The sequence below is a fragment of the Vipera berus genome, assembly GCF_964194415.1.
Source record: "Vipera berus genome assembly, chromosome: 2".
In the NCBI taxonomy this organism is placed as follows: domain Eukaryota; kingdom Metazoa; phylum Chordata; class Lepidosauria; order Squamata; family Viperidae; genus Vipera; species Vipera berus.
In genome coordinates this window covers 35,603,766-35,627,416 of record NC_138203.1, presented here as the reverse complement: position 1 = coordinate 35,627,416, position 23,651 = coordinate 35,603,766, and the positions used below count along the sequence as shown (strand labels likewise).

General features: G+C 37.4%; 1 protein-coding gene and 1 long non-coding RNA gene across 7 annotated transcripts in view; one reads left to right on the top strand and one right to left on the bottom strand.

Annotated features, from left to right (window-relative positions):
- RAD17 (RAD17 checkpoint clamp loader component) overlaps positions 1-21,251 on the top strand; it is a 28,776-nt gene extending 7,525 nt beyond the window's left edge. For all 6 annotated transcript variants that reach the window (XM_081315557.1, XM_081315561.1, XM_081315556.1 and 3 more), the window contains 13 exons: positions 532-691; positions 2,295-2,431; positions 3,443-3,495; positions 3,765-3,890; positions 3,977-4,046; positions 4,519-4,630; positions 7,448-7,639; positions 8,563-8,648; positions 8,774-8,920; positions 13,642-13,788; positions 14,564-14,684; positions 16,331-16,388; positions 20,474-21,251. In XM_081315557.1, the coding sequence (XP_081171683.1) occupies positions 532-691; positions 2,295-2,431; positions 3,443-3,495; positions 3,765-3,890; positions 3,977-4,046; positions 4,519-4,630; positions 7,448-7,639; positions 8,563-8,648; positions 8,774-8,920; positions 13,642-13,788; positions 14,564-14,684; positions 16,331-16,388; positions 20,474-20,744 (1,680 nt within the window). In that variant the 3' untranslated portion in view covers positions 20,745-21,251. The remainder of the gene's footprint in view (positions 1-531; positions 692-2,294; positions 2,432-3,442; positions 3,496-3,764; positions 3,891-3,976; positions 4,047-4,518; positions 4,631-7,447; positions 7,640-8,562; positions 8,649-8,773; positions 8,921-13,641; positions 13,789-14,563; positions 14,685-16,330; positions 16,389-20,473) is intronic.
- LOC308660924 lies at positions 16,396-23,639 on the bottom strand. The gene is made up of 3 exons (XR_014024844.1): positions 23,583-23,639; positions 19,991-20,714; positions 16,396-16,760 (listed from the first exon to the last, which is right to left on the bottom strand). It is a non-coding gene; the product is annotated as an uncharacterized lncRNA (long non-coding RNA).
- Between the last annotated feature and the right edge of the window lie 12 nt (positions 23,640-23,651).

Here is a 23,651-nt window from a genome sequence, read left to right as displayed (position 1 = left end):
TTTGTTTGCAACAAGTATTAAATTGTAACAGGAATTAAGTTGTGCAGCATAAAGGAAGTGGGTTGTTGTAATGGTGAATTACTGAGAATATAACTATTTATTTTATTTATTTTTATTTTAATTCCATTTATATCCCGCCCTTCTCCGAAGACTCAGGGCGGCTTACAAGCTTAGCAGTAGCCTTCATTCTATGTATATGCCTGCTCATTAGGGCTTTCACACACACCCCAAGCGGCATTATTACAAAGTCAGCTTAATTGCCCCCAACAATCTGGGTCCTCATTTTACCTACCTCGGAAGGATGGAAGGCTGAGTCAACCTTGAGCCTGGTGGGATGTGAACCTGCACTAATTGCAGGCAGCTGGTGTTACTTAAGGAGGCATTAGCCCACTGCTCCACTATGGCTATTGTATTTACTGAAAATATAAAAATGGATATTATTGAAACCAAAGTACTATTATGTTTTATCTAGAAACCCATATTATTTTTTTTAAGTATTGTAAACTCAGCTTATGATACAGTATCTTGTAGGGAGGCTCCATCCTAGTGTTAACTGGCCCTCCAGGATGTGGAAAATCTGCTACTGTGGAAATATTAGCCAAGGACCTTGGCGTTCAGATACAAGAATGGATAAATCCTGTATCACTAGACTTCAAAAAAAATGACGACTTTCAAGTTGCTTTCAACCATGGTAAAATTTTAAAACGTTCACTTGTTCATTGTTGAAGAATTTGAATATATTTAATAGGATATCTATTTCTGGTAGGATGACCATTAGATAGTCATTAAAGTAAATGGAACTAACTTTTAATTAATAGATTCGAAAGTAAGCTACTGAGGAAATTTCAAAGGTTTTACACATGCTCATAGTCTCTATTCTGAATGCCTGAGAAAAAAAGGCATTCTTTATTCTCAGCTTCCTCTATATCAGACATGTCAAACTCATGACATCACATGACATCACACAACATATCGGGACAGTTTTGCCATTGCCGGCAATGGGGTGGGCGCAGCTTCCGCGTGACCCGTAATTTATTCTTAGCTATATTTAGTAAGAAAAGACAGCTCTGAAGATAGGGGATTAAACTTGGTTTACATTCATTAAAGATGTTTTAAGATTAATTGCAGATCATTTGATTTCAGTTGGATGATAAACTGCATTTTCTCTAAAACCCAAATGAAAGCTTTGTTCTACTCTTGGGATTAAATTCTTGGTCTTTGATTTCCCCAAAACTCCATTCTGAGCTTCTTCCCAGCCTACTTGCAAACCACCTCTTCACCTCATAATCCCAGTTAACACTTCCCTACAGTGTGCCGTCTAATTTCTGTTATTCTGTGTGCCAAAAAACAAAAGGATTTGTGCAGCTTGTTCTAAAACAACAAGTTTATGCACCACAATATAAGAATATGAATAAATTGCAAAAACATATAGTAGTTATATGTTAAGATATGTTTTGGAAGGAGATGCTAAAGGTTCTGGGGTTCAGGGAAGGTCAGCTACTAATGCAAAGCTGCCTGCCAGCAGTTCTGGGAAAAAGTGCAGTATTTGGGTCACTTCATCCTGCTCCAGCACAGTTTGAGAAGGAACTTCTGTCACATGATGCTCCTGCTCCATCCATACTAAAAAAATCTTTGTTACTGCAATTAAGGCAGTGGGCTTGACCTCATGAGCCACGAGTCCAGAGTTTTATGGTGATTGGTGAATAAATGTATTATTGTTTAATTTTTAAATGTGTAATATTATCTATGTTTAAGTGAATTTTCTCTTTTTCTTATTTTCTTAAATAATTTTCCCCACTGTATTTTAATCAGGTTTGGGAAGCATCCAGGAGTGTTATAATTCACATATAGCCTATGTGCTGCAAGTTTGATATCTCTGATCTAGATAATATGACTATTATTAAACTAATGATTAATTTTCAGTAGATTTTCAGTAGTTTTAAACTTTCAAATAAAATTCAGGCCATCTTTTTGCCCAGAAATGTAGCATTATTAACGATGGACAAGCCTTCAGTGCTAAAGCACATCTGATTTTTTTTAAAAAAATTTCAATTCAGTAATTGATTTATCTGGTCCATTGTTTCAAAATATATACTATTGTATACTAAGATCTCTGCCTGTACAGCTCGTCTAGTTCCTGTAATTTACATGTCTATTGATCTTGGACCAGTAACAATCCATACAAATAAATATAAGAACAAAATTCAAAACAATAAGCTGTAGCATATTGTCACATATCTGTGGTACTTTTCTTAGTACTTAGTGCATATTGTAAAATAAATATTCCTATTTAGAATCAGATTTTCAGATACTTCCTTATCAGAGCCAGGCAGCTATCTTTCAAGAATTTCTCCTAAGAGCAAACAAGTATATCAAGCTTCAGATGGTTGGAGAGGCCATGGACAGTGACAAAAGACTTATTCTTGTGGAAGTAAGTTGAAGTAGTAGAATAACTCCATTAAGATGTTTTAATAATTAAAATTAAATGTTCTATTGTTTTCTCCCAATTTTTAAATATAGCACTTTAGGTTAATTAGGTATTCCAAATTTAGTTTCTCAGTAGTAAAATTTCAATTTTCTATAATAATAACTAATAGCTTATTTCAAACAGATTTACTGATAATCATTGATAAAAAGTGCTCAAATATAAAACAAATATTTGCTTTTTTTCAATTAACATTTTAAAATTTTCAGAAAGTTCAAAATAATGGCCTGAAATCTTTTTTCATTCTGTTGGCCTTTGTCATTTTGGAAAATTTTTTGTCTAATGCTGGAGCATTAACTGGGAATGCAGAGATCTAAATTCAATAACCATCGTTTCTTGGTGCCCGAAATACCAGATTTTTGAATAATTAAATAAGGATATTCATAACAATGGCATTTTGATTCTTTGTTCTAAAACTAGTCACTGGGCAAAATCAATCCCATATCTATTTTTGTGATTTCCAAATGCACTTTTGATTTATATGAACAAAGGTACTACCCCCTTATATGTTGGACCTCTTTTTTAGGCATGAAATAAATCCAGAATCTGTCATAGATAGATAGATAAACCCAAAGCATAGACTCTTATTAATAGATAATGCAGATAATATCTTTTAAGGCCTGCACAGATGTGTGTACTTGTCTAACTAAGCTCGTGGTATTAAATTTAACTTTTTATTTCCATTTCTTCAAGTTAAATATTTCATTGCTCTCTACAAGGCAATGGAAAACAGCTACAGTTTGTTGTGTACATAATAACTTTTTCTGGCTTGAAAGTTGTAGCTTTCTGCCTCTCCATCTTCAATCTTGGCACCATATGCATTGGGTTCATCTCAAGTAAATATTCCATGTTTGTAACATTTATAGTTGTAAAGTAAAATACCCTAAATGCGCAACAGATTTTAGTTCAATTTAGCAGATATGTTAGAATAACAACATCGTATTTGCTTTTCAACAGGATATGCCAAACCATTTTTATCATGACCCAAGCAGTTTACATGAAATTCTGAGGTATGTTCAGTATCTTATTTTGCCAAAGGATCACTCAGAGAAATTAATGGGTATGGTTGGACCAAGCCTCACTTTCTCCAGTGCAGAATAGTCCACTACCAAAATACAAAGTTCCATCTCTTTCTTTTGCTGCTAATTTGGGGGTGGTGAATGAGTGAGTTGCAAGTTGTGTACCTTTTGTATTTTTGCTAGTGCAATTCTATTGATTGCTGGTCAGAATTAATGCTGTTAAATTTGAGCTGCTAATTTTCAATTTTTTTTCCTTGTAGGAGTTTTTTGCGGACAAGCAGATGTCCTCTTGTATTTATAATATCGGACGTTTTCAGCACAGGCAGCAGCCAAAGGTCTCTATTCCCAAAGGCAATTCAGGAAGAGTTATGTATAGCAACCATTAGGTAAATAAATTGATAGCTACATTGGCCATGATGAAATGTTCGTGATGAAATTTATCTTGACCATTTCCTTCTTACAATTTTCTCAGTTTTAACCCAGTAGCACCAACACTGATGATGAAAGCCCTAAATCGAATAATCACAGGGGAGATCAATATGGTAAGATAAATTAAATTACAATAATGTCATACTATAAGGGACACAGAAAGCAAAGGTTGGAGATGGAAACATTACATTGCTTCTGAACGATACCTTAGAAGTTTAAAAAATCGGGTTGTAAAATAATGGTTGACAGTATTGATCTCAAAAATCTTTGTTCAGTTCTAAACATTAGTTTTGAATATCAGTTCTAAGCATCATTCATAATTAGCACTGCTCATCCAACTTTAATATAAAATTGCTGTGAAATAAAATAGACAGAGTTTTGAATGATTCTATAGTGGTAGTGAAAATATTAAGTGATAAATGTTCTTTACAAAGTGGATAGGAAAGTAGAGCTTAACCTTTGGAACTTTTAGACCAAACAAAAGATAGATATGGAAGCAGGAAGCATCTGGGAAATATTATTTTCTGAATGCTTTATGTAGATTTACTCAAATTAGCTTTGGTTTTTTTAAAATTTTCTTTGTAGAGAAGAGATAAAATTGAGGTCCCTGACAAAGCCTTATTAGAAGTGATTTGCAGTGGATGTTCAGGTGACATTCGAAGCGCAATAAACACCCTTCAATTTTCTTCTCTAAAACGTAAGAAAATATTCATTTAAATTGTGCTTTAAAAATTAAAAAATAACATATAAAAATAACAATTTTTGCTTTTGAATATGTTAGAAAAATTTTTTATTTTAACAATACAGAAAAAAACTTTCATTTTAACATTACTAATGCTTAAAAGTGTGGGAAATAGTAGTGGATGAAAAAAATAAGAATTTTGAAGAGTAAGCGCAGTTGAGGAATGTTTAATTTATATCTAGTTATGTTTAATTATGTTATTGACAAACTATCCTAATTGTTTATCTGGATAAACTGAATATGGCTACTTAAGTTCATTTGATTCTTATAGTGCAGTGTTATTTTTATATTAACTCATATTATTTTTTTAAATATTTTCCATTTTGCTGTCTGTTTTCTTTTATCACTATTCTTGTTTATTGTTGATGTTTTTATTCTATTTTTAGCTAAATTCCCACATGGTATATTAATGTTGGATTCTAGTATTTTACCCCTATTGTACACTATGTCTTTCAGATATTACAAATTAGAATGTTTTCTATTTGTTGTAACATTGTTATAGCCAGTATCATTAGTAGGCATTATTAACTACAACAACATAATTAAGTCAAACATAAGAAAGCATAAAACAAGACCTTTTAATTTCTAAAAATTTTAAAGTCCCCTTCACATAGGCAGTAAATAAAAAAGTAATTAAAAGAAAAATCACAGACGCATGGAATAAAAACAGTTACCGTATTTTCCGGCGTATAAGACGACTTTTGAACCCATGAAAATCTTCTCAAAAGTTGGGGGGTCGTCTTATACGCCGGGTCATCTTATACGCCGAAAAAAAAACATAAATCAGTCGAGCGTCCCCATTCTTGCAAAGCAACTTCAAGCCTCCTTAGTCCAGTCCCCCCCTCCATCGTGACTCTCCCTTCCCACCCCCAAGAGCCTCTAAGCCCCTTCCCCTTGCAAACGCCAGACCCCGGGAGCGGCAGGAAGCCCCTCCCCCTCACCCAAGCGGCATCTGAGCATAAGCAGAGCGCACCCTGCTACCCGCTATGTCTCCCGGCAGACGCCCGCATCCGGCCTCGCAACCAGCCGCAGAAGCCCGCGCCCGGCTTTCCCTCCCCCCACCCGCACCCGGCTACCTGTTCCTGGGCCCCGGCCCTAGCCGCGGGCCAGCTCGCCAGCGACCAGGCCGACGGACTCCTGGCCGCCAGACGCTGCGCTTTGGGAGACGCTCCCCGGCGGATCGGAGAGGGAGCGCCCGCCGCCAGGCAGTTCCAAGTTTGGGGGACTTCCGGTGGGCCGGGGAAGACTGTGCCTGCCAGCCCATTCCAGGAACTTCCGGGGACTTCCGGCGGGCCTGGTGCCCCTCTCACCTGCAGACCACGCAGCGGCCCTCGCCAGCCGGCCTCAGCATGGCCGCCCCAAGCCCGCCTCTCCAGCGCGTCTTCCGAGCCCACCTGGCTGACCGCCTCCTGGGCGGGGCTTGGCTCCAGACGCGCGGCTGCTCCATCTGCAAATGTGCTCTCAAATGGGTGGGTGGAAGGAAAAGCTTGGGGCGGCCATGCTGAGGCCGGCTGGCGAGGGCCGCTGCGTGGTCTGCGGGCGAGAGGGGCGCCAGGCCCGCCGGAAGTCCCCGGAAGTTCCTGGAACGGGCTGGCAGGCACGCTCTTCCCCGGCCCGCCGGAAGTCTGGCTTTGCACCATCTGCACCAGACGGGGCTGAATCGGGCTTGTGTCGGACACTTGGCAACTGGCATGTAAGTATTTTCCGGCATATAAGACGAAAAACCTTAAAAATCGTCTTAAAAGTCGGGGGTCGTCTTATACGCCGGGTCGTCTTATACGCCGGAAAATACGGTACCCTTTGGAAGAATTTCAAACTTTTGAAAAATTAAAAGCATTTTAAAAACAATATTCACAGTAAATTTTTTAGTAATCTCAAAATGTGTGTGCATTTTACCCACAATGGGATGAAATAAAAAGTAAAATAATATATGTTCTTTCTAGACATAACTTTGCTGTAAAAGTTATGTTGTATGTTACTATTGTTGTGGAAAAACACAATGAAAAAAACAAGACGGCAACACAAAGCAATACTTCTTACTTTAAGATTCAAGGTTTATTTCAACAATAATTTGGAACACACACATAAACATCACTTACATTAAAAACCCATTGCAATGAGGTCCAATGACATAGCAGTTCCAATAAGGACAGCTGTAGGCCAGTGGCAAATCAATCAGGTCCAGGCCCAACCTTTTATACACTTTCTCATCCTAAGATCGTAGACAGATGGTCAGCAACCTTACACTTTCAACTGACTTTCTGCTGACCCTTTGCTGAACATAACTTTCCACACAGTCGTGTACATTGGAACCCGCATCCATCAGCTACTTTCAGTTCCCTATTTCTTACAGTTCCAGTCCTTATGTTCTAAATATATTTGAAACAAGCAAGCTTAGCAAATCATATTAAGTAAAGTACAATAGCAGTTTAGATTTCAAATAGTTCCCTCCAGTGGTAGGATTCAAATGTGTGAACAACAGGTTCTCTGTGTGGATGCCGCTTCCGGAAGTCCATTCTGGGCCTGGGCAACAAAAAATTAGCTACCGGTTCTGCCAAAGTGATGCGAACTGCCTGAATCCCACCACTGGTTCCTTCAGACTGCAAAACGGAGCATAGCACAGACTTTGGTTTCATACTTTTCCATGAGGCCTGATTTAGTTCACCTGGGCCTAAACCTTGCATAGCCAATATTTTCATTTTCCACACTATTAAAGCCAAAGTTTTCCATTCTTTGAATTTATTAATTCTCTTGTTTTTTCATTATTTTCAGAGAAGCCATCAGATAAGAGCTTAGGGCCACAAAGAAAGAAAAATTCTGTTTTAAAATGTGATACATCATCTAAAATAAAGAAGAAAAAACTATTCAATAATTTTTTAGAAGACCAACAAACACCAGCTATTGGTAGCAAGGATGCTTCTATCTTCCTTTTCCATGCTTTGGGGAAAATACTTTACTGCAAAAGTAAGAGAATCTACTCATCCTTATTATATTATATATGTAAAAATTCTAATATTTCTTTATTAATTTCTATATTTGACTGTAACTGAATGTATGCATATATCTGATAACTTTTTTTAAAAAAATAACATTTCAGTAATAATTGTTGTCCTTAACTTGGCCTATCATTGTAAGGAAACTCATGTAATTTGTACAAATGGATCAAAACTTTTGACCCCACCTATCAATACCACGTACAGCAATTAAACTCTTCCCCACTTTACATTCCTGAGCAGATGTATGAAGATGAGCTACGTAAATTCATTATATAGAAAAAGAGGGAGCCATACATTTGAAGAAACTCTCTGTCTAAATCTTGCCATCTACATATAGTTTAGTCAGGACTTAAAACTTAGGACTCGTTTTATGTTTTTTAGTCCACAGCCTAAAGCTATTTTCTTTACACCTTTGAAGATTTCTGGCTTCTGTCCCTGATTTACAGAGCATTTTCTTTTAACATTACAGATTGCTTCCTCACCAGCTTCAACTGTCACAGTATCTGCAGATATTCATAATTTAGCACATTTACTCTCTGTACTAATAAGGCCTTACATGCAATAATCACACACCTTAGACTTCCTTAGGACCTATAGCTCACCCCAACAGATGGGCACCTTGGAACAGGATGTGTCACTACTAAAGAAACAAAACCTATGGAAATATAATAGTGAAAATCTTCAATAGAGGTGCTGCCTTTTTGATGCAGGCTAATTCACCATTATATTACTTAGAATTTAGACATATTAAGTTGTGCAAACCATGTGAGCCAGGATTGAACTATAAACTATTTATTTCTGAAGAGATACCGGTCTCTGTTTCCCAAGATTCTGTTTTTCAGACATTTGATGTTTGATTAAACTACAGTTATCATTTAAATAATTTTATAGGAGAACCAGCTACAGAGGTGGACTTTCCTCAGTTACCTCAACATTTATCAGAATATGAACGACAGCCCTTGCTTGTTCAACCTGAGGTAAAAATGTTTATTTCTATAATAATTAATATGTATCCATGTACATGTGGCAAAATTCTTAATTAAAGGAATACAAATACTTTTTCTATGTGGTATGATATTCTGTGTATATTTTCTTTTATTAGGATGTCATAGAAAAATCACATATGCCTGGGGACTTATTTAATGTCTACCTTCACCAAAATTATTTGGAGTTCTTCTCTGATATCGATGATATTGTAAGAGCCAGTGAATATTTAAGTACTGCAGATTTTCTTTGCAATAACTGGGATGTAAGTTTTTAAATATATATATATATATTTAAATATAACCAAACGTGACATGCATACTGTAATTTTTACAATTTGGAATCTTATGAATAAGACAACATTAATTACATTTACTGTTTATAGTCTTCTTGCTCTATAACCTAAGCAAGACACAGTTGCTGTTTGTTCATGTGTCTTTTCAGACACAGGTAGCACTGTGTCTGGACCAACAGGTCTACAGTTTGGAAAACCTCCTGAATTAACAGGAGCTCTGTCCAGGTGGGAGCTTTGGATAATGATGATGATGATGATGATGATGATGATGATGGAAGGGATCTTGGAGGTCATCTAGTCCAACCCCTTGCTCAGGCAGGAAACCCTATACCATTTCAGACAAATGGCTGTCCAGTCGTCTTAAAAACTTCCAGTGTTGGAGCATTCACAGCTTCTGGAGGCAGGTTGTTCCACTGGTTAATTGTTCTAACTGTCAGGAAGTTTTTCCTTAGTTCTAGGTTACTTCTCTCTTTGGTTGGTTTCCATCCATTGCTTCTTGTCCTGCCTTCAGGTGCTTTGGAGAATAGCTTGACTCCCTCTTCTTTGTGCAAGCCCCTGAGATATTGGAATACTGCTATCATGTCACCCCTCGTCCTTCATTAGACTAGACATTCCCAATTCCAGCAACCATTCCTGATATGTTTTAGCATCCAGTCCACTGATCATCTTTGTTGCTCTTCTCTGTACTCTTTCTAGAGTCTCAACATCTTTTTTACATTGTGGTGACCAAAACTGGATGCGGTATTCCAAGTATGGCCTTACCAAGGCATTGTAAAGTGGTATTAACACTTCATGTGATCTTGGTTCTATCCCTCTGTTAATGCAGCCTAGCACTGTGTTGGCTTTTTTGGCAGCTGCAGCACGCTGCTGGCTCATATTTAAGTGAAATCCACTAGGACTTCAAGATCCCTTTCACAGTTGCTACTATTGAGCAAGGTACCACCTATACTATACGTATGCATTTGGTTTTTCTTGCCTAAATGTAGAACCTTACTTTTTCACCATTGAATTTCATTTCATTGGATATCACTCAATGTTCAAGTGTGTCAAGATCTTTCTGTATCTTAAGCCTCTGTTCTGGAGTGTTGGCTATTCCTGCCAGCTTATTGTCATCTACAAATTTGATGACTTCCCTATCTATCTCCTCTTCCAAATCATTGATGAAGATGTTGAAGAGCACTGGGCCCAGAATAGAGCCTTGGGGCACTCCACTACACACTTCCCTCCATGTAGATGCAGTTCCATTGAGGACCACACGCTGAGTACGGCCAGTCAGCCAGCTACGAATCCATGTGGTGGTGATGCTCTCTAACCCACATTTTTCTATCTTATCAAGGCGTAGGTTGTGGTCTACTTTATCAAATGCCTTACTGAAATCCAAGTAAATTATATCCACAGCATTCCTCTGGTCCACTAATTTTGTCACCTGGTCAAAGAATGCAATAAGATTTGTCTGGCATGATCTGTTTTTGACAAACCCATGTTGGCTTTTGGTAATGACTTTGTTTGCCTTCGGAACTGTTGTGGCTAGCCTGAAGCACAAGGACTTTTTAACAGTAACTGCTGCTTTCATCATCACTAAGTGAGACTGCTGCAGTGAACTGTACACAAAATTGCTTTTGAAGATCACCCAGAAGTCTCAGTTGGTCCAGCATAAGGCTGTTGATGTACTGCCTGGCATGAACACATAAAATCAGTGCTGTAGGCTCTGCTCTGGCTCTCTATTTGCTTTTGAATAAAACTCAAATTGCTGGATTTAAGCTATAAAGCCATACACAGCTTAACACCAGTATATTTGCAGGTTTGCCTTTGCCAATTACCATGTCATTTGCAACATATAACATATTGGGAGAGACAGATAGCAATCCCCCACTTTTGCAGGTATAGGTTCATATGTGCTATTTTCCAATAGGTTCTGGTGCATTTTAGAACAGCTTTCCTGCATGTTTCTTTACTATGTTATTATCTTCATTTGTTTATACTGTGATGCTTCATTATTTGTAGTGATGGAAATTTAATTGACCAAAAATATAACAGTAGGAAGAAAGCCAATAAAAAAATAACACTAAAATAATTGTTCCAAGGGGAAGGATATATTGAATCACTTTATCCAGGGTTTGATTCCCAGATTCATTTTTGTCATCTTCATTTGGCAAGTAATTTGGTTCTGCATATTTCACTGTGGCAGAACCAGAAAAACCCTCTGGGATGTGTGTGTGTGCGTGTGTGTGTGTGTGTGTGTATAGTAATTAATGAATTATTAATATAATATGAGTAATTTGGAAAATATTTTAATGATTTCTACTATATATCTAAAATATTTTCTCTTTTAATATTTATTCCAAGGTAAACACAGAGTTTATCAGTAAAACTTTGATTTCCATATTTGTACATTTGAAGGTGAACTATTTTTTCCATCATATAGTGTAAATCGATTTGTTTGATTTATCTGACCACCTGAATCCAGCTAGACTTTACACAGCTTTCAGCATTAAATAAAAATCAATACAACAAAAAAGTCTACAAATACAAAATTAAAAATGTTTAAAGTGTCCCTTGTATTGCACTTGGAAACCTACTAGTAACCAATGCTGCTTGTCTAATGTAGTGTAACATGGCTGTGTTACATAAATCTACTAAACACGTGTGCTATATTCTGGAGCAGATGAAACTTCTGGGTGTTCTTAAAAGGCAGCCTCATATAGAGTGAATTACAGTACATAATCAAAAGATGCTAAGGGCGTGAATGTTCTGGGTAAGGCCACAGCTAGTACATCAAACAAAACTCTGCAAAAGTCTTCCTGACTACAGTCTACCTATTCTTCAACCAGAAGCTGTGAATGCAGGAGGACCTCTATATTGCAAATCTGCATTTTGCAGTGTAGCAGTGTGAATCCAACTCACAGCCCTTGCAAGTTTTCCAAAAGAATATTGTGAAGAATATAGTCCTGAAAGCCATTGAAATATCTAGAAGGAGAAATATGTCCACATCATCTCCACTGAAGCCTTGTCAAAGGTCATCCATGAAAGTGACCAATGCGGTTTGAGTCCCATACACAAGTCTGAACCCAGACTGCCAAGAGTCCAGATATTCCATATCTTCCAAAGGAGTCTGTAACTTTAAGCCTTATCCATTTGTCAATAACATTCCCCGAATTACTCAAAGGAGGAAATGTTAGAGATATGGTGATAGTTGTCCACCTTGTTAGGTGCTAACCTGGTAGTTAAGTTATGAGCAAACTAATGATTCTTGGATGTCTAGCATCTCCCTATCTTTCAAACAGACATTGACTGCAAACCTCATCCAACTCCCAGTCCATTCCTTGTTGCTTTGGTTAGATGTGGGATATGGGTTCAGTCTTGTAGGCTGAGGTGAAATTCCAAAGACTCTTCTCCTTGAATTTCAGAGGCTTCACAGATAATGCCACAGGACATCAGCTCTGTCCAGAGAGAGGACATCTGCCTGTCCAGCTTCCAAGTTGGAGTGAATCTGGACAATTTGTTCATGAAATGCTTACGCAGATGATCAAAACTTAGTCAAGCGTTGACTAAGTGTTCCAGTCCATCATTTCCAAAAGGATGCAAGACATTTTAAACTGTAGTTGGCCAGGATTCTGAAGAGACAATAAGTGCAATGATTATGCTTCATTGTATTTTATCAGAATAGTCTCAAACGTGGGCCCTTATTTTCTCCAATTGCATTTGCTTCTTGTTTCAGCCCATATCCCTCCAGGCATCTCTTTGCCCTAGTTGCTTCATGAAAATCTTCAGTAAGTAAAGAATTACACGGAATTCTACAGGTAGAAATAGAAGCTGCTCTGCATGATCCTTTCAAGTGTCTAGTTGCCTCTGTATTCCAATAGTCAAATGCCATGGAGGAGCATTCTCCCAAGCTCCATGAAAAAAGTTGCTGGATTGATCAGATATTTGGGGCAGATAATCTTAGTAGGTTCCTCATCTCCGAATGGTTGGTGCCTCAGTCAAAGCTACAATTATGGGAAAGTAGTCTGTCCTTCATAGTGGACTGATGTAAGACACATTCTAGTGAGAGAGAAGTTCCCTGAGGATGGCTCCAGCATGAGTCCTAAAGCTCAGAAGACTAAACCATTGATTCTGATGACTGACTGACCCAGATTGGATCCTGATTAAAATTTCTATCAAATTAGATCATAATACATCTGTTCCAGAATGAACACTAATACATGGCTAGCCATAAGTGTTGTGGCCTGGGAACGATATTGGACCCAGCCATGATTTCATGGTAATCATGAATTCATGAGTGGTCTCTAGCCCCTAGGAGAAGATGGTGCAATCTGCCAGTACTAATAATCTGGGCAAATTTACAGCTAGTCCTGCAATGAAATTGAGCAGCTTGAGGAATGCTGCTATTAGACCTTACTCTGTTTTAAATGACAAAGTAGAAGTTTGCTTTTTAGATTAACAGAACATTTTTTAAAATAATGGATTTACTTGGATTGTATTCAAATGGAAGAAAACTTGATGTTTCTATAATCAAGCATATTTATGGAACTAAGGTTTTGAGCGCTTTATGGGTTGTACTATTTGATATTTCAACAAGAATTAATATATACTTGTAACATACTATTAATTTACATCTGGAACTCTGGACTTTGCTTTTAAGTCTATTATGGAACTCTTATACCATATCTTAATTCTGCCAATTCCTATAGACACGAGCTACACTTCAAAAGTACAGTGCCTCTGTAGCCACAAGAGGTGTGATGCACTCAAACCGAGCCAGAGCTTTTGCACAATGCAAAGGAGGAATGGGCTTTAGACCTTTTCATAAACCACAATGGATCCTAATTAATAGAAAGGTAATTGATAACAGTTTACTTTTTCTCAATTACTAATGTTATTTGCATCAGTCTAAAACAAAATCAAGTAAGAATCTATTTTTTTATTATTGCTGTCATGGCAGAGTCCACAGTGAAGTAACATTGACTTAACTTTTGTATTTGTGATGAATGTTATTACAAGATTAGGATTTATATAAAAGTTTAGGCTTCAGTTAGAAACTGCCCTGCTTTTACTAAAAAAATAAGGTATTTTAAATGAGTCAGTAAAATGTAGCACTCACTTGACTACAAAAACCATTTTAGAGAAAATATATTTATGGATTAACATGAAACATTTTTTGATCTGAAAAATACATCCATTACAGCATCTTCTGAAACATTAAAATGATCTTAAACATCATTTATATTGTAATACCTTTAGGTAAAAATGACTTTTATCAAAGTTGGAATGCCGCATTTAAATAAAATATAGAAAACTAATCATTAATGTCAGACAGAAAAAAATAATTTGAAAATTTAGGATCTTGCAATTAATTAGGTATTTATTAGATCATGCAGCAGCAATTTTTCAGAACAGTTTAACAGAATAACATTGAAATTAGATTGTTAAATACAGACGTTTAGGATATATATACTGTATGTGTGTGTGTAATAGATGTGTGTGTGTGTGTGTAGAGAGAGAGAGAGAAAATGTCTGTGTATATATGAAAGAAAATGGAAATTTTTTAGTTTAATGGATGAAACTGAAAAAGTGCTTTTGCATAATAAATTTATGTTTTCTGATTCCTTATAGTATCGAGAAAACTGCTTTGCTGCAAAATCCCTCTTTTCAAGTTTCTGTTTAGCACCACTGTGTCTTCAGACTGAGCTGATACCTTATCTTACCATGCTGACTAATCCAATGAGAAACCAAGGTATATTTAAACATATGAAAAATGTTTCATATTACTGTTTATACTTTAGAACAGACATGTCAAACTCACGACGTCACGTGACATCACACAACGTATTGGGACAGTTTTGCCATTGCCAGCAAAGGCATGGGCGTGGCTTCTGGATGACACGTCCGGCCCGCGGGCCAGCAGTTTGAAACCTCTGCTTTAGAAGAACAGTCATAGAATATTATTCAATGTAATTTCATACTATTTGCTTAGAAGTCCCAGTGACATAAATGAGATGTATCAAATATTTTATATTAATGTTACTTGTATGTTGTACATTCCTGCACACTCTGTAGGCTGCTAACAGTATAAACACATTAAACTCCAAAAAATCCCATACACATTTAAGCAATTTTTTTTTAAAAAAAAGTACTAACCAATACAAACGTCTGAAATATTCGTTGTTTTACATTCCTGGCATATTTGGGAGCAACAATCCAAGGATTTGACTTTGCATGTAATGCCAAAACTTCTACATTGTTCAGATGTTTCTGTTGGTGGTGGGGGGGGAAAAGTAAGCACTATACGCTGCTCTGCTTGATCACAATAGCCAGATTTTTAAGTAATATATATATATTCCATGTAAGCTGGATTGCTTCTATTATTGCTTGTGTAATTCATCATAGTAGTTAAAAGGTTTATTGACAGCATTTTGAACACGTCAGAAAATATGAAGTGTTTTAGGTTATATAGTCTTAGCAGTATGTACAGCAGTTAGAATTTGGATCTCACACCCAGCTCAGCCTTGAAGTCTGGGCAAATCAGTTTTACCTAACAAACGTATCTCACCTCTTACAGTTGCTTGGGAAAAAAACCTGGTATCTTTTATGCAGAATGTTTACCCTACAAGAAAAAAAGATATTCATTTATATTTCCTGCTTTTTCTTTCTAGAGGAAAAAAAGAGGAGATGGCACTGAATGTATTAAATGCCTAGAGAGAAGTGAAGTACAGCGTTATATTCTCAGTTATTAACATTTTTAACTAAATGTATCCGCTAGGATCTTATCTGAATTTAAAAAATACAGAAAAACTGCTACCCAGTTTCCTTTCCCAGCAACAGCTCCCCACCCTCTATAGGCTGTTTGAGAGCTTGCTGCCAAAACAGCCTTTTTTGCTTCCTGCAGCTGCCTAAGACCTTTCCGCTCCTTGTGTGTGGCTTAAATCCCAGCAGGAATAACTAAATACAGTTTGGGAAAAGAAAGTTTTATATTTCAATGCTATATCAACTTACTTGAGAGAGTAAAACAAACTGATCTCAGTGATACTGTATTCATTGATACATATATAATTACTTTGTAAATGTTACTTTACAACTTTCCTTAAATAACACATGTATTAGGTTGTTTTCTGAACATACACTACCAATCTGGGCAACCTGATGGTATCTTTTGTATAGAAATAGTTGTTTTTAAAAAATGTGAATTAATGCTCTTATGAAGCCCTTTATGGATTCCAAGAGGATTTATATTTTAAAGTCTAAATCAGTTTTTGTGTTATATTATATATTGTCCAGTCAAACTGGAACAGAAATGGTTTTTTATTTAAAAATAGCTATAAAGTGCATTTTACATATAGATTGAAATTACTTTTAGGAATAATTTTTTGTGTGCTTTTTCAGCTCAGATTACCTTTATTCAGGATGTTGGGAAACTTCCTTTAAGAAACCATTTTGGAAGGTAACCTTGATATTATTCATAAAGTTTTATTGAATCCAGCCACCTGCTGTCATTGTTCAATTCTCAAGTAAATAAAGATCAAAATGGCCCCTAAATTGATTCTTAAAGTGAAAACCTATCCATCTATTTAAACTGTATGCTGTTATAACTTAAATGTATAAAGCATTCGTTTTCTCCTTCTTTTGGGATCTGTCTTTACATAGAAAAGACTCAGCTGATCTTACTTTAAAAAGCACCACTTTTGAATTTATTTCCTGTACTCAGTGGTCTGATTTGCACTACACATTTCAGTTAAACTGAGTCCCATATGGATCCATGCAGTGGAAAATAAGTAAGGCAATGGATACCTCACTTGGAAACTGTAAACTGATACTGACATTTTGTTGTTGTTGTTAGCTGCGAAGTCGTGTCCGACCCATCGCGACCCTATGGACAACATTCCTCCAGGCCTTCCTGTCCTCTACCATCTTCTGGAGTCCATTTAAGCTCGCGCCTACTGCTTCAGTGACTCCATCCAGCCACCTCATTCTCTGTCGTCCCCTTCTTCTATTGCCCTCGATCTTTCCCAGCATTAGGCTCTTCTCCAGTGAGTCCTTCCTTCTCATTAGGTGGCCAAAGTACTTGAGTTTTAGCTTCAGAATCTGGCCTTCTAAAGAGCAGTCAGGATTGATCTCCTCTAGGACTGACCGGTTTGATCGCCTTGCAGTCCAAGGGACTCGCAGGAGTCTTCTCCAGCACCACAGTTCAAAGGCCTCAATTCTTTGGCGCTCAGCCTTTCTTATGGTCCAACTTTCACTGCCATACATTGCAACTGGGAAGACCATAGCCTTGACTATACGCACTTTTGTTGACAGGGTGATGTCTCTGCTTTTTAGTGTGCTGTCTAGATTTGCCATGGCTTTCCTCCCCAGGAGCAAGCGTCTTTTAATTTCTTGGCTACAGTCCCCGTCTGCAGTGATCTTGGAGCCCAGGAAAATAAAATCTGTCACTACCTCCATTTCTTCCCCATCTATTTGCCAGGAATTGAGAGGGCCAGATGCCATGATCTTGGTTTTCTTAATGTTAAGTTTCAACCCAAGTTTTGCACTCTGCTTCTTCACCTGCAACAAGAGGCTCTTTAGTTCTTCTTCACTTTCTGCCATTAGAGTGGTATCATCTGCGTATCTTAGGTTGTTGATATTTCTTCCGGCAATCTTAATTCCAACTTTTGATTCATCTAGCCCTGCCTTTCTCATGATGTGCTCTGCATATAAGTTAAATAGGCAGGGCGACAGTATACAGCCTTGCCGGACTCCTTTCCCAATTTTGAACCAATCAGTGGTTCCGTGTCCAGTTCTCACTGTTGCTTCTTGACCCGCATATAGGTTTCTCAAGAGACAAATAAGATGGTCTGGTACTCCCATCTCTTTAAGAACTTGCCACAGTTTGTTGTGATCCACACAATCAAAGGCTTTAGCATAGTCAATGAAGCAGAAGTAGATGTTTTTCTGGAACTCCCTAGCTTTCTCCATGATCCAGCGTATGTTGGCAATTTGATCTCTAGTTCCTCTGCCTCTTCGAAATCCTGCCTGTACTTCTGGTAGTTCTCGATCCACATACTGCTGAAGTCTAGCTTGTAGGATTTTAAGCATGACTTTACTAGCATGAGAAATGAGTGCAATGGTGCGATAGTTTGAACATTCTTTGGCACTGCCTTTCTTTGGAATTGGAATGTAAACTGATCTTTTCCAATCCTGTGGCCACTGTTGAGTTTTCCAAATTTGCTGGCAAATTGAGTGTAGCACTTTTACTGCATTGTCTTTTAAGATTTTGAATAGCTCAGCTGGAATACTGTCACTTCCACTAGCTTTGTTGTTGCTCAGTTTTTCTAAGGCCCACTTCACTTCACATTCTAGGATGTCTGGCTCGAGGTCAGTGACCACCTCATTGTGATTATCAGGGACGTTAAGCTCATTCTTGTATAGTTCTTCTGTGTAATTTTGCCACCTCTTCTTAATCTCTTCTGCCTCTGTTAGGTCCCTGCCATTTTGGTCCTTTATCATGCCCATTTTTGCATTAAACGTTCCCTTCATTTCTCCAATTTTCTTGAAAAGATCTCTGGTCCTCCCTATTCTATTGTTTTCTTCTATTTCTTTGCACTGTTCATTTAAGAAGGCATTCTTATCTCTTCTAGCTATTCTCTGGAATTCTGCATTCAATTGGGCGTATCTTTCTTTTTCTCCCTTGCCTTTCGCTTCCCTCCTTTCCTCAGCTATTTGCAAAGCTTCCTCAGCCATTTTGCTTTCTTGCATTTCTTTTTCTTTGGGATGGTTTTGGTTGCTACCTCTTGTACAATGTCGCGAACCTCTGTCCATAGTTCTTCAGGCACTCTGTCTATCAGATCTAATTCCTTAAATCTATTTGTCACCTCTACTGTATATTCAACAGGGATATGATTTAATTCATACCTGAGTGGCCTAGTGCTTTTCCCTACTTTCTTCAGTTTAAGCCTAAACTTTGCAAGGAGAAGCTCATGGTCTGAGCCACAGTCAGCTCCTGGTCTTGTTTTTACTGACTGTATAGAGCTTCTCCATCTTTGGCTGCAGAGCATATAGTCAATCTGATTTCTGTGTTGACCATCTGGTGATGTCCATGTGTAGAGCCGTCTCTTGGGTTGTTGGAAAAGAGTGTTTGCTATGACCATCGCATTCTCTTGACAGAATTCTATCAGCCTGTGCCCTGCTTCATTTTGCACTCCAAGGCCAAACTTGCCTGTTATTCCAGTTACCTTTTGGCTTCCTACTTTAGCATTCCAATCCCCCATGATGATAAGAACATCATTTTTTGGTGTTAGTTCTATAAGGTGCTGTAGTGCTTCATAGAACTGGTCAATTTCATCCTCTTCAGCACTGGTGGTTGGGGCATAGACTTGGACTACTGTGATATTGAATGGTTTGCCTTGGATTCGAACTGAGATCATTCTGTCATTTTGAGGATTGTATCCCAGTATTGCTTTTCCTACTCTTTTATTGACTATGAAGGCTACTCCATTTCTTCTGAAGGATTCTTGCCCACAGTAGTATACCTGATGGTCATCTGAATTAAATTCACCCATTCCTGTCCATTTTAGTTCGCTGATACCTAAGATGTCAATGTTCAGTCTTGTCATCTCTTGTTTGACCACGTCCAGCTTTCCTTGATTCATGGATCTTACATTCCAGGTTCCTATGGAGAAAAAATCTTTACAGCATTGGACTTTCCTTTCACCACCAGACACATCCACAGCTGAGCGTCCTTTCGGCTTTGGCCCAGTCGCTTCATTCTTTCTGGCGCTACTAGTACTAGCCCTCTACTCTTCCCCAGTAGCATATTGGACGCCTTCCGACCTGAGGGGCTCATCTTCCAGCGTCATATCGTTTTGCCTTTTGGTACTGTCCATAGGGTTTTCATGGCAAAGATACTGGAGTGGGTTGCCATTTCCTTCTCCAGTGGATCACGTTTTGTCAGAACTCTCTGCTATGACCTGTCCGTCTTGGGTGGCCCTGCACGGCATAGCTCATAGCTTCATTGAATTACGCAAGCCCCTTCGCCACGACAAGGCAGTAATCCATGAAGGGGGATACTGACATAGACAGGCCCAATGGGGAAGATTTTTTTTCTCTATAGATTTTTTTTTAAAGGAAGTGGAATAAGAAATATCAGCCTCCCTTACACTGGCTAGGAATGTAAAGATGGTTGAAGTTCAGAAGATTCTGCCATTCAGTGTTGCAAGATGCTGGCAACACAAGTGATTGAACTGATAACCAGAATTTCCAAGCAGAAGGACTTGACTTCCATTTATTTACACAGATAAGTATACAGAGCAGAACAGATAACAAGGTTGTAATTTTCACACCACTCTGCCCTACTCTACTGTTCTCCCCTGAGGAATACACCTTGTAACAGCTGCCAGAACCCTAATAACATGAATTGTCCGAGCATTAACTAGTGACTAGAGCACCTTTTCCCCCAAACATCCAGCATGATAAAGAAATTGTTATGAGAGAGTTGAGTGTCTTAGTTCACTTCAAAGAAGAATAAATTTCTGATATTATTGCTGTTTGCAGGTTGAAACTTGAAACTCTTACAGATAAGGATTCGGCAATACAAATCCTGGACAATGATGATGAAGAGGAGTTTTCTGAGAAGCAGCCTACAATTTTGCATATCCAGGGGGAGAAAATTAAAAACAGTGAGGAAAATGAACTGGATGAATCCCTCCCTACTTCTAGTCAGTGTAATGGAAATGAACTACCAGCCAGTCAACCTCAGCCAGTTGCAGCACAAGCAATAATGGAAGCAGATGACCTAAATATAGAAGAATATGACAGTGAATAACATAAAAAGCAATTCCAAAGCTGTGATAATAATTAAATTATAATTTTACTTTTGTTTCATATTTTATATTCAAATGTACAGGAAAGATAGAAAAAACTTTATTTCTGCAAGCTGTTAATATTTGTCATGAATAACAGTTTGGAGGGAAATGAGTAAAGTATTTATATTTTTGAGCCTGTACTGAAAAGCTTCAGTTAAAACTCAAGGTTTCGCTTCTCATCCATACAGAAGAATGGAAATAAATGAGAGGAAATATATTTACTTTGATATTTTATACTTGTATTTATCTTGTAGATACTGAAGGCATTGTTACTGTTTCACAAGTTTAGATCTAACTTGCGATGATGAAACATTGCACAAAATGTTTAACCTGGGCTGTGTAATATTTAATATGTAAATAAGTCTCTGGATGCCTTATTAGTAAATTGTATCATAGTTTCTGAAACAAAAATGTTTACATATGTTTTGGACAATTCTATCTTGAAAAGTATTAAAACTGATCTAGGGTAATAACATGAGAGTTTTTAATACTTTGTAAAGTTAACTCTTGAAGTTTTATTTTCAAATCATTTTTATTACTAAGTTATTTTAATAATTTGATTAAATATTAGAATTGCAATAGTAAAAATAATACAGTGTATTAGATTATTAGTCTAATAAAAAAGAAGGGGAGGGGAGGTAGGAAGGATAGTAAAGAAATAGAAAATAAACACAAAGAAGTGACTTCCAATATTCATCACAGGTATAAATAATTTTAGTAACTTTTCATCTCTTAATTTATAATCAATGATTTCTCCATCCCATGTCTCATCATATATATATATGAAACATGAGATGAAGCAATCATTGATTATAAATTAAGAGATGAAGTTACTAAAATTATTTATACATGTGATGAATATTGGAAGTCACTTCTTCCTATTTTCTATTTCTTTGCTATCCTTCCTCCCTCCCATCCCTTTTTCTTTATTAGACTAATAATCTAATACATTATATTATTTTTACTAATTGCAATTCAAATATTTAATGAAATTATTAAATGTTGTTTTATGGATTTGTGTGTATGTGTACATATCATTTCAGCCCTGGTGTCAGCAAGATAGCTATTGCCCCATCTCTAGGCCAGGCATTTACCCTAATTTGATTTTTTTATACTGTAACTTCTGAGATTTCCATCATTGTGGTTGGTCTTTGCATGTTTGTAAGACATGGCAAGTTCTGCTTTTGTATTTTTTTCCAAAGAGATGCCAGACCAGATACACTAGAGTAATAATTGTAAATGGGGATTTTTGTATTGTCGAGTTGTCCATTATGACTATCGCCCTCCTAAAGTTTCAAAATCATCATCTTTCTGACTTTAATTTATAAGCCAACAACCTTCCTAGTTTATTTCCATGTTCAAAGTTCTTTTGTTTAAGTTAGTTCAATCTCTGATTTTCCAACTGTACATAGATAATTGCTGCTGAAGAAGTGTACAATATTTATCTTTATAGGTGATTTCTTTAATTCTTTTTCTTTACATTTAATTTCCTATAAGACCTCACAGGTTTTTCCCTGGACTTTCTTTTTCAATTGATTGAAGAACATGTGAAAATATCTCTAATCTTGTTTGTGTATTTGTTAGGCCTGTGATGATGCTGATGGTGTAGATGTGGGCTCAAAGTAGACATCAGAGTTTGTTGCTACCATAGACTAACTGTAGGAGAAGGAGTGGCAGAACCTGGGGGCAGTCAACAGAGGAATCATCCTAAAATCTCTACATAGCCACAATAGATTAACTCCAACCCTCCTTGAATCCATTAACCTTTATCTTGCACCAACTAACCATTAGTTGAGTAGATTCCTATGCACAGGGATGAGCAATAAATCAGTTTAATTGGAATCTCACATGTCATGGTGTTTCCCACATGACATTAACACAGGTTCTTCACAGTGTATGAAGGAAAGTACCAGCCTCTTGTTAGTAAGAATACTTTAAGATCCACTAATTGCCTAAATTTTACCAGTTTGCTCTCCACAAAACATAATTTATGGCTGACCGCTAGGTCTATGCAATACCTCATTAGGGCGTTTTATTTCAATCTAGCTTTTGGAAAAGCACTTCTTTGCTCCATAAAGTGAACTATAAGGATGCAGCAGAGATATCCTAGCACCAGGCAAAAGTAGGCAAATCACTGACCATGGCTATCATCTGTGCCCATGCACTGAAGACACCTCTTGAAGAGTCAAGTGAAGCCAGCCTACCTTATTTGACACTGATAGAAAAAAGTCCTACTTTTTTGTCACATTTACTGATTTGTACCAATAATTAGCATCAAAACAGCTCTTCTTGGGTCCTTTAAAGTGATATAATGCAGATATTCTTAAGTAATTAAGGATAGGTTGGAAAACTAATCTGTGACATTTTCTAAGATTACTTATAAGAACTTTCTCATTCTTACTTCTTTTAAAAAAATGTGTTTTATATTCTTTCTTTAAAATGTCAAAATAAAAAGGAACCCTGTTTCCTACACCAGCTGGATCTGCAATGGCAACCCTTTAAATAAACTTCAACCAAGTTGGAGACACTTGGACGAGACTATTTTGCCCACCTCGTCCTATTCCACTTCGCATTTCTTGCCAACTGCTAGTTATTTTTGCCTGCAGTAACCCAAGTCTTTCTCCACATTTGCACAGCAAGCTGTTCTGCCCTAACAGTCGAGGTTTTTTTTTCCCCTTTTGAAACTTTGACGACGTCCTTTGAAACAGAAATGCAAGAGTCGGAATCATAAAACCAATTGGGATTTGGAGAGGACGGGAGGCTACAACGGCGCAGCAGGGAAAGCGGGAGCAACCCACCTGTCGTCCTACGGAGGCCTACCTGGAGCGAGAGAGGCAGGCAGGAGGGCAGCGTTGCTGCCAGAAGGA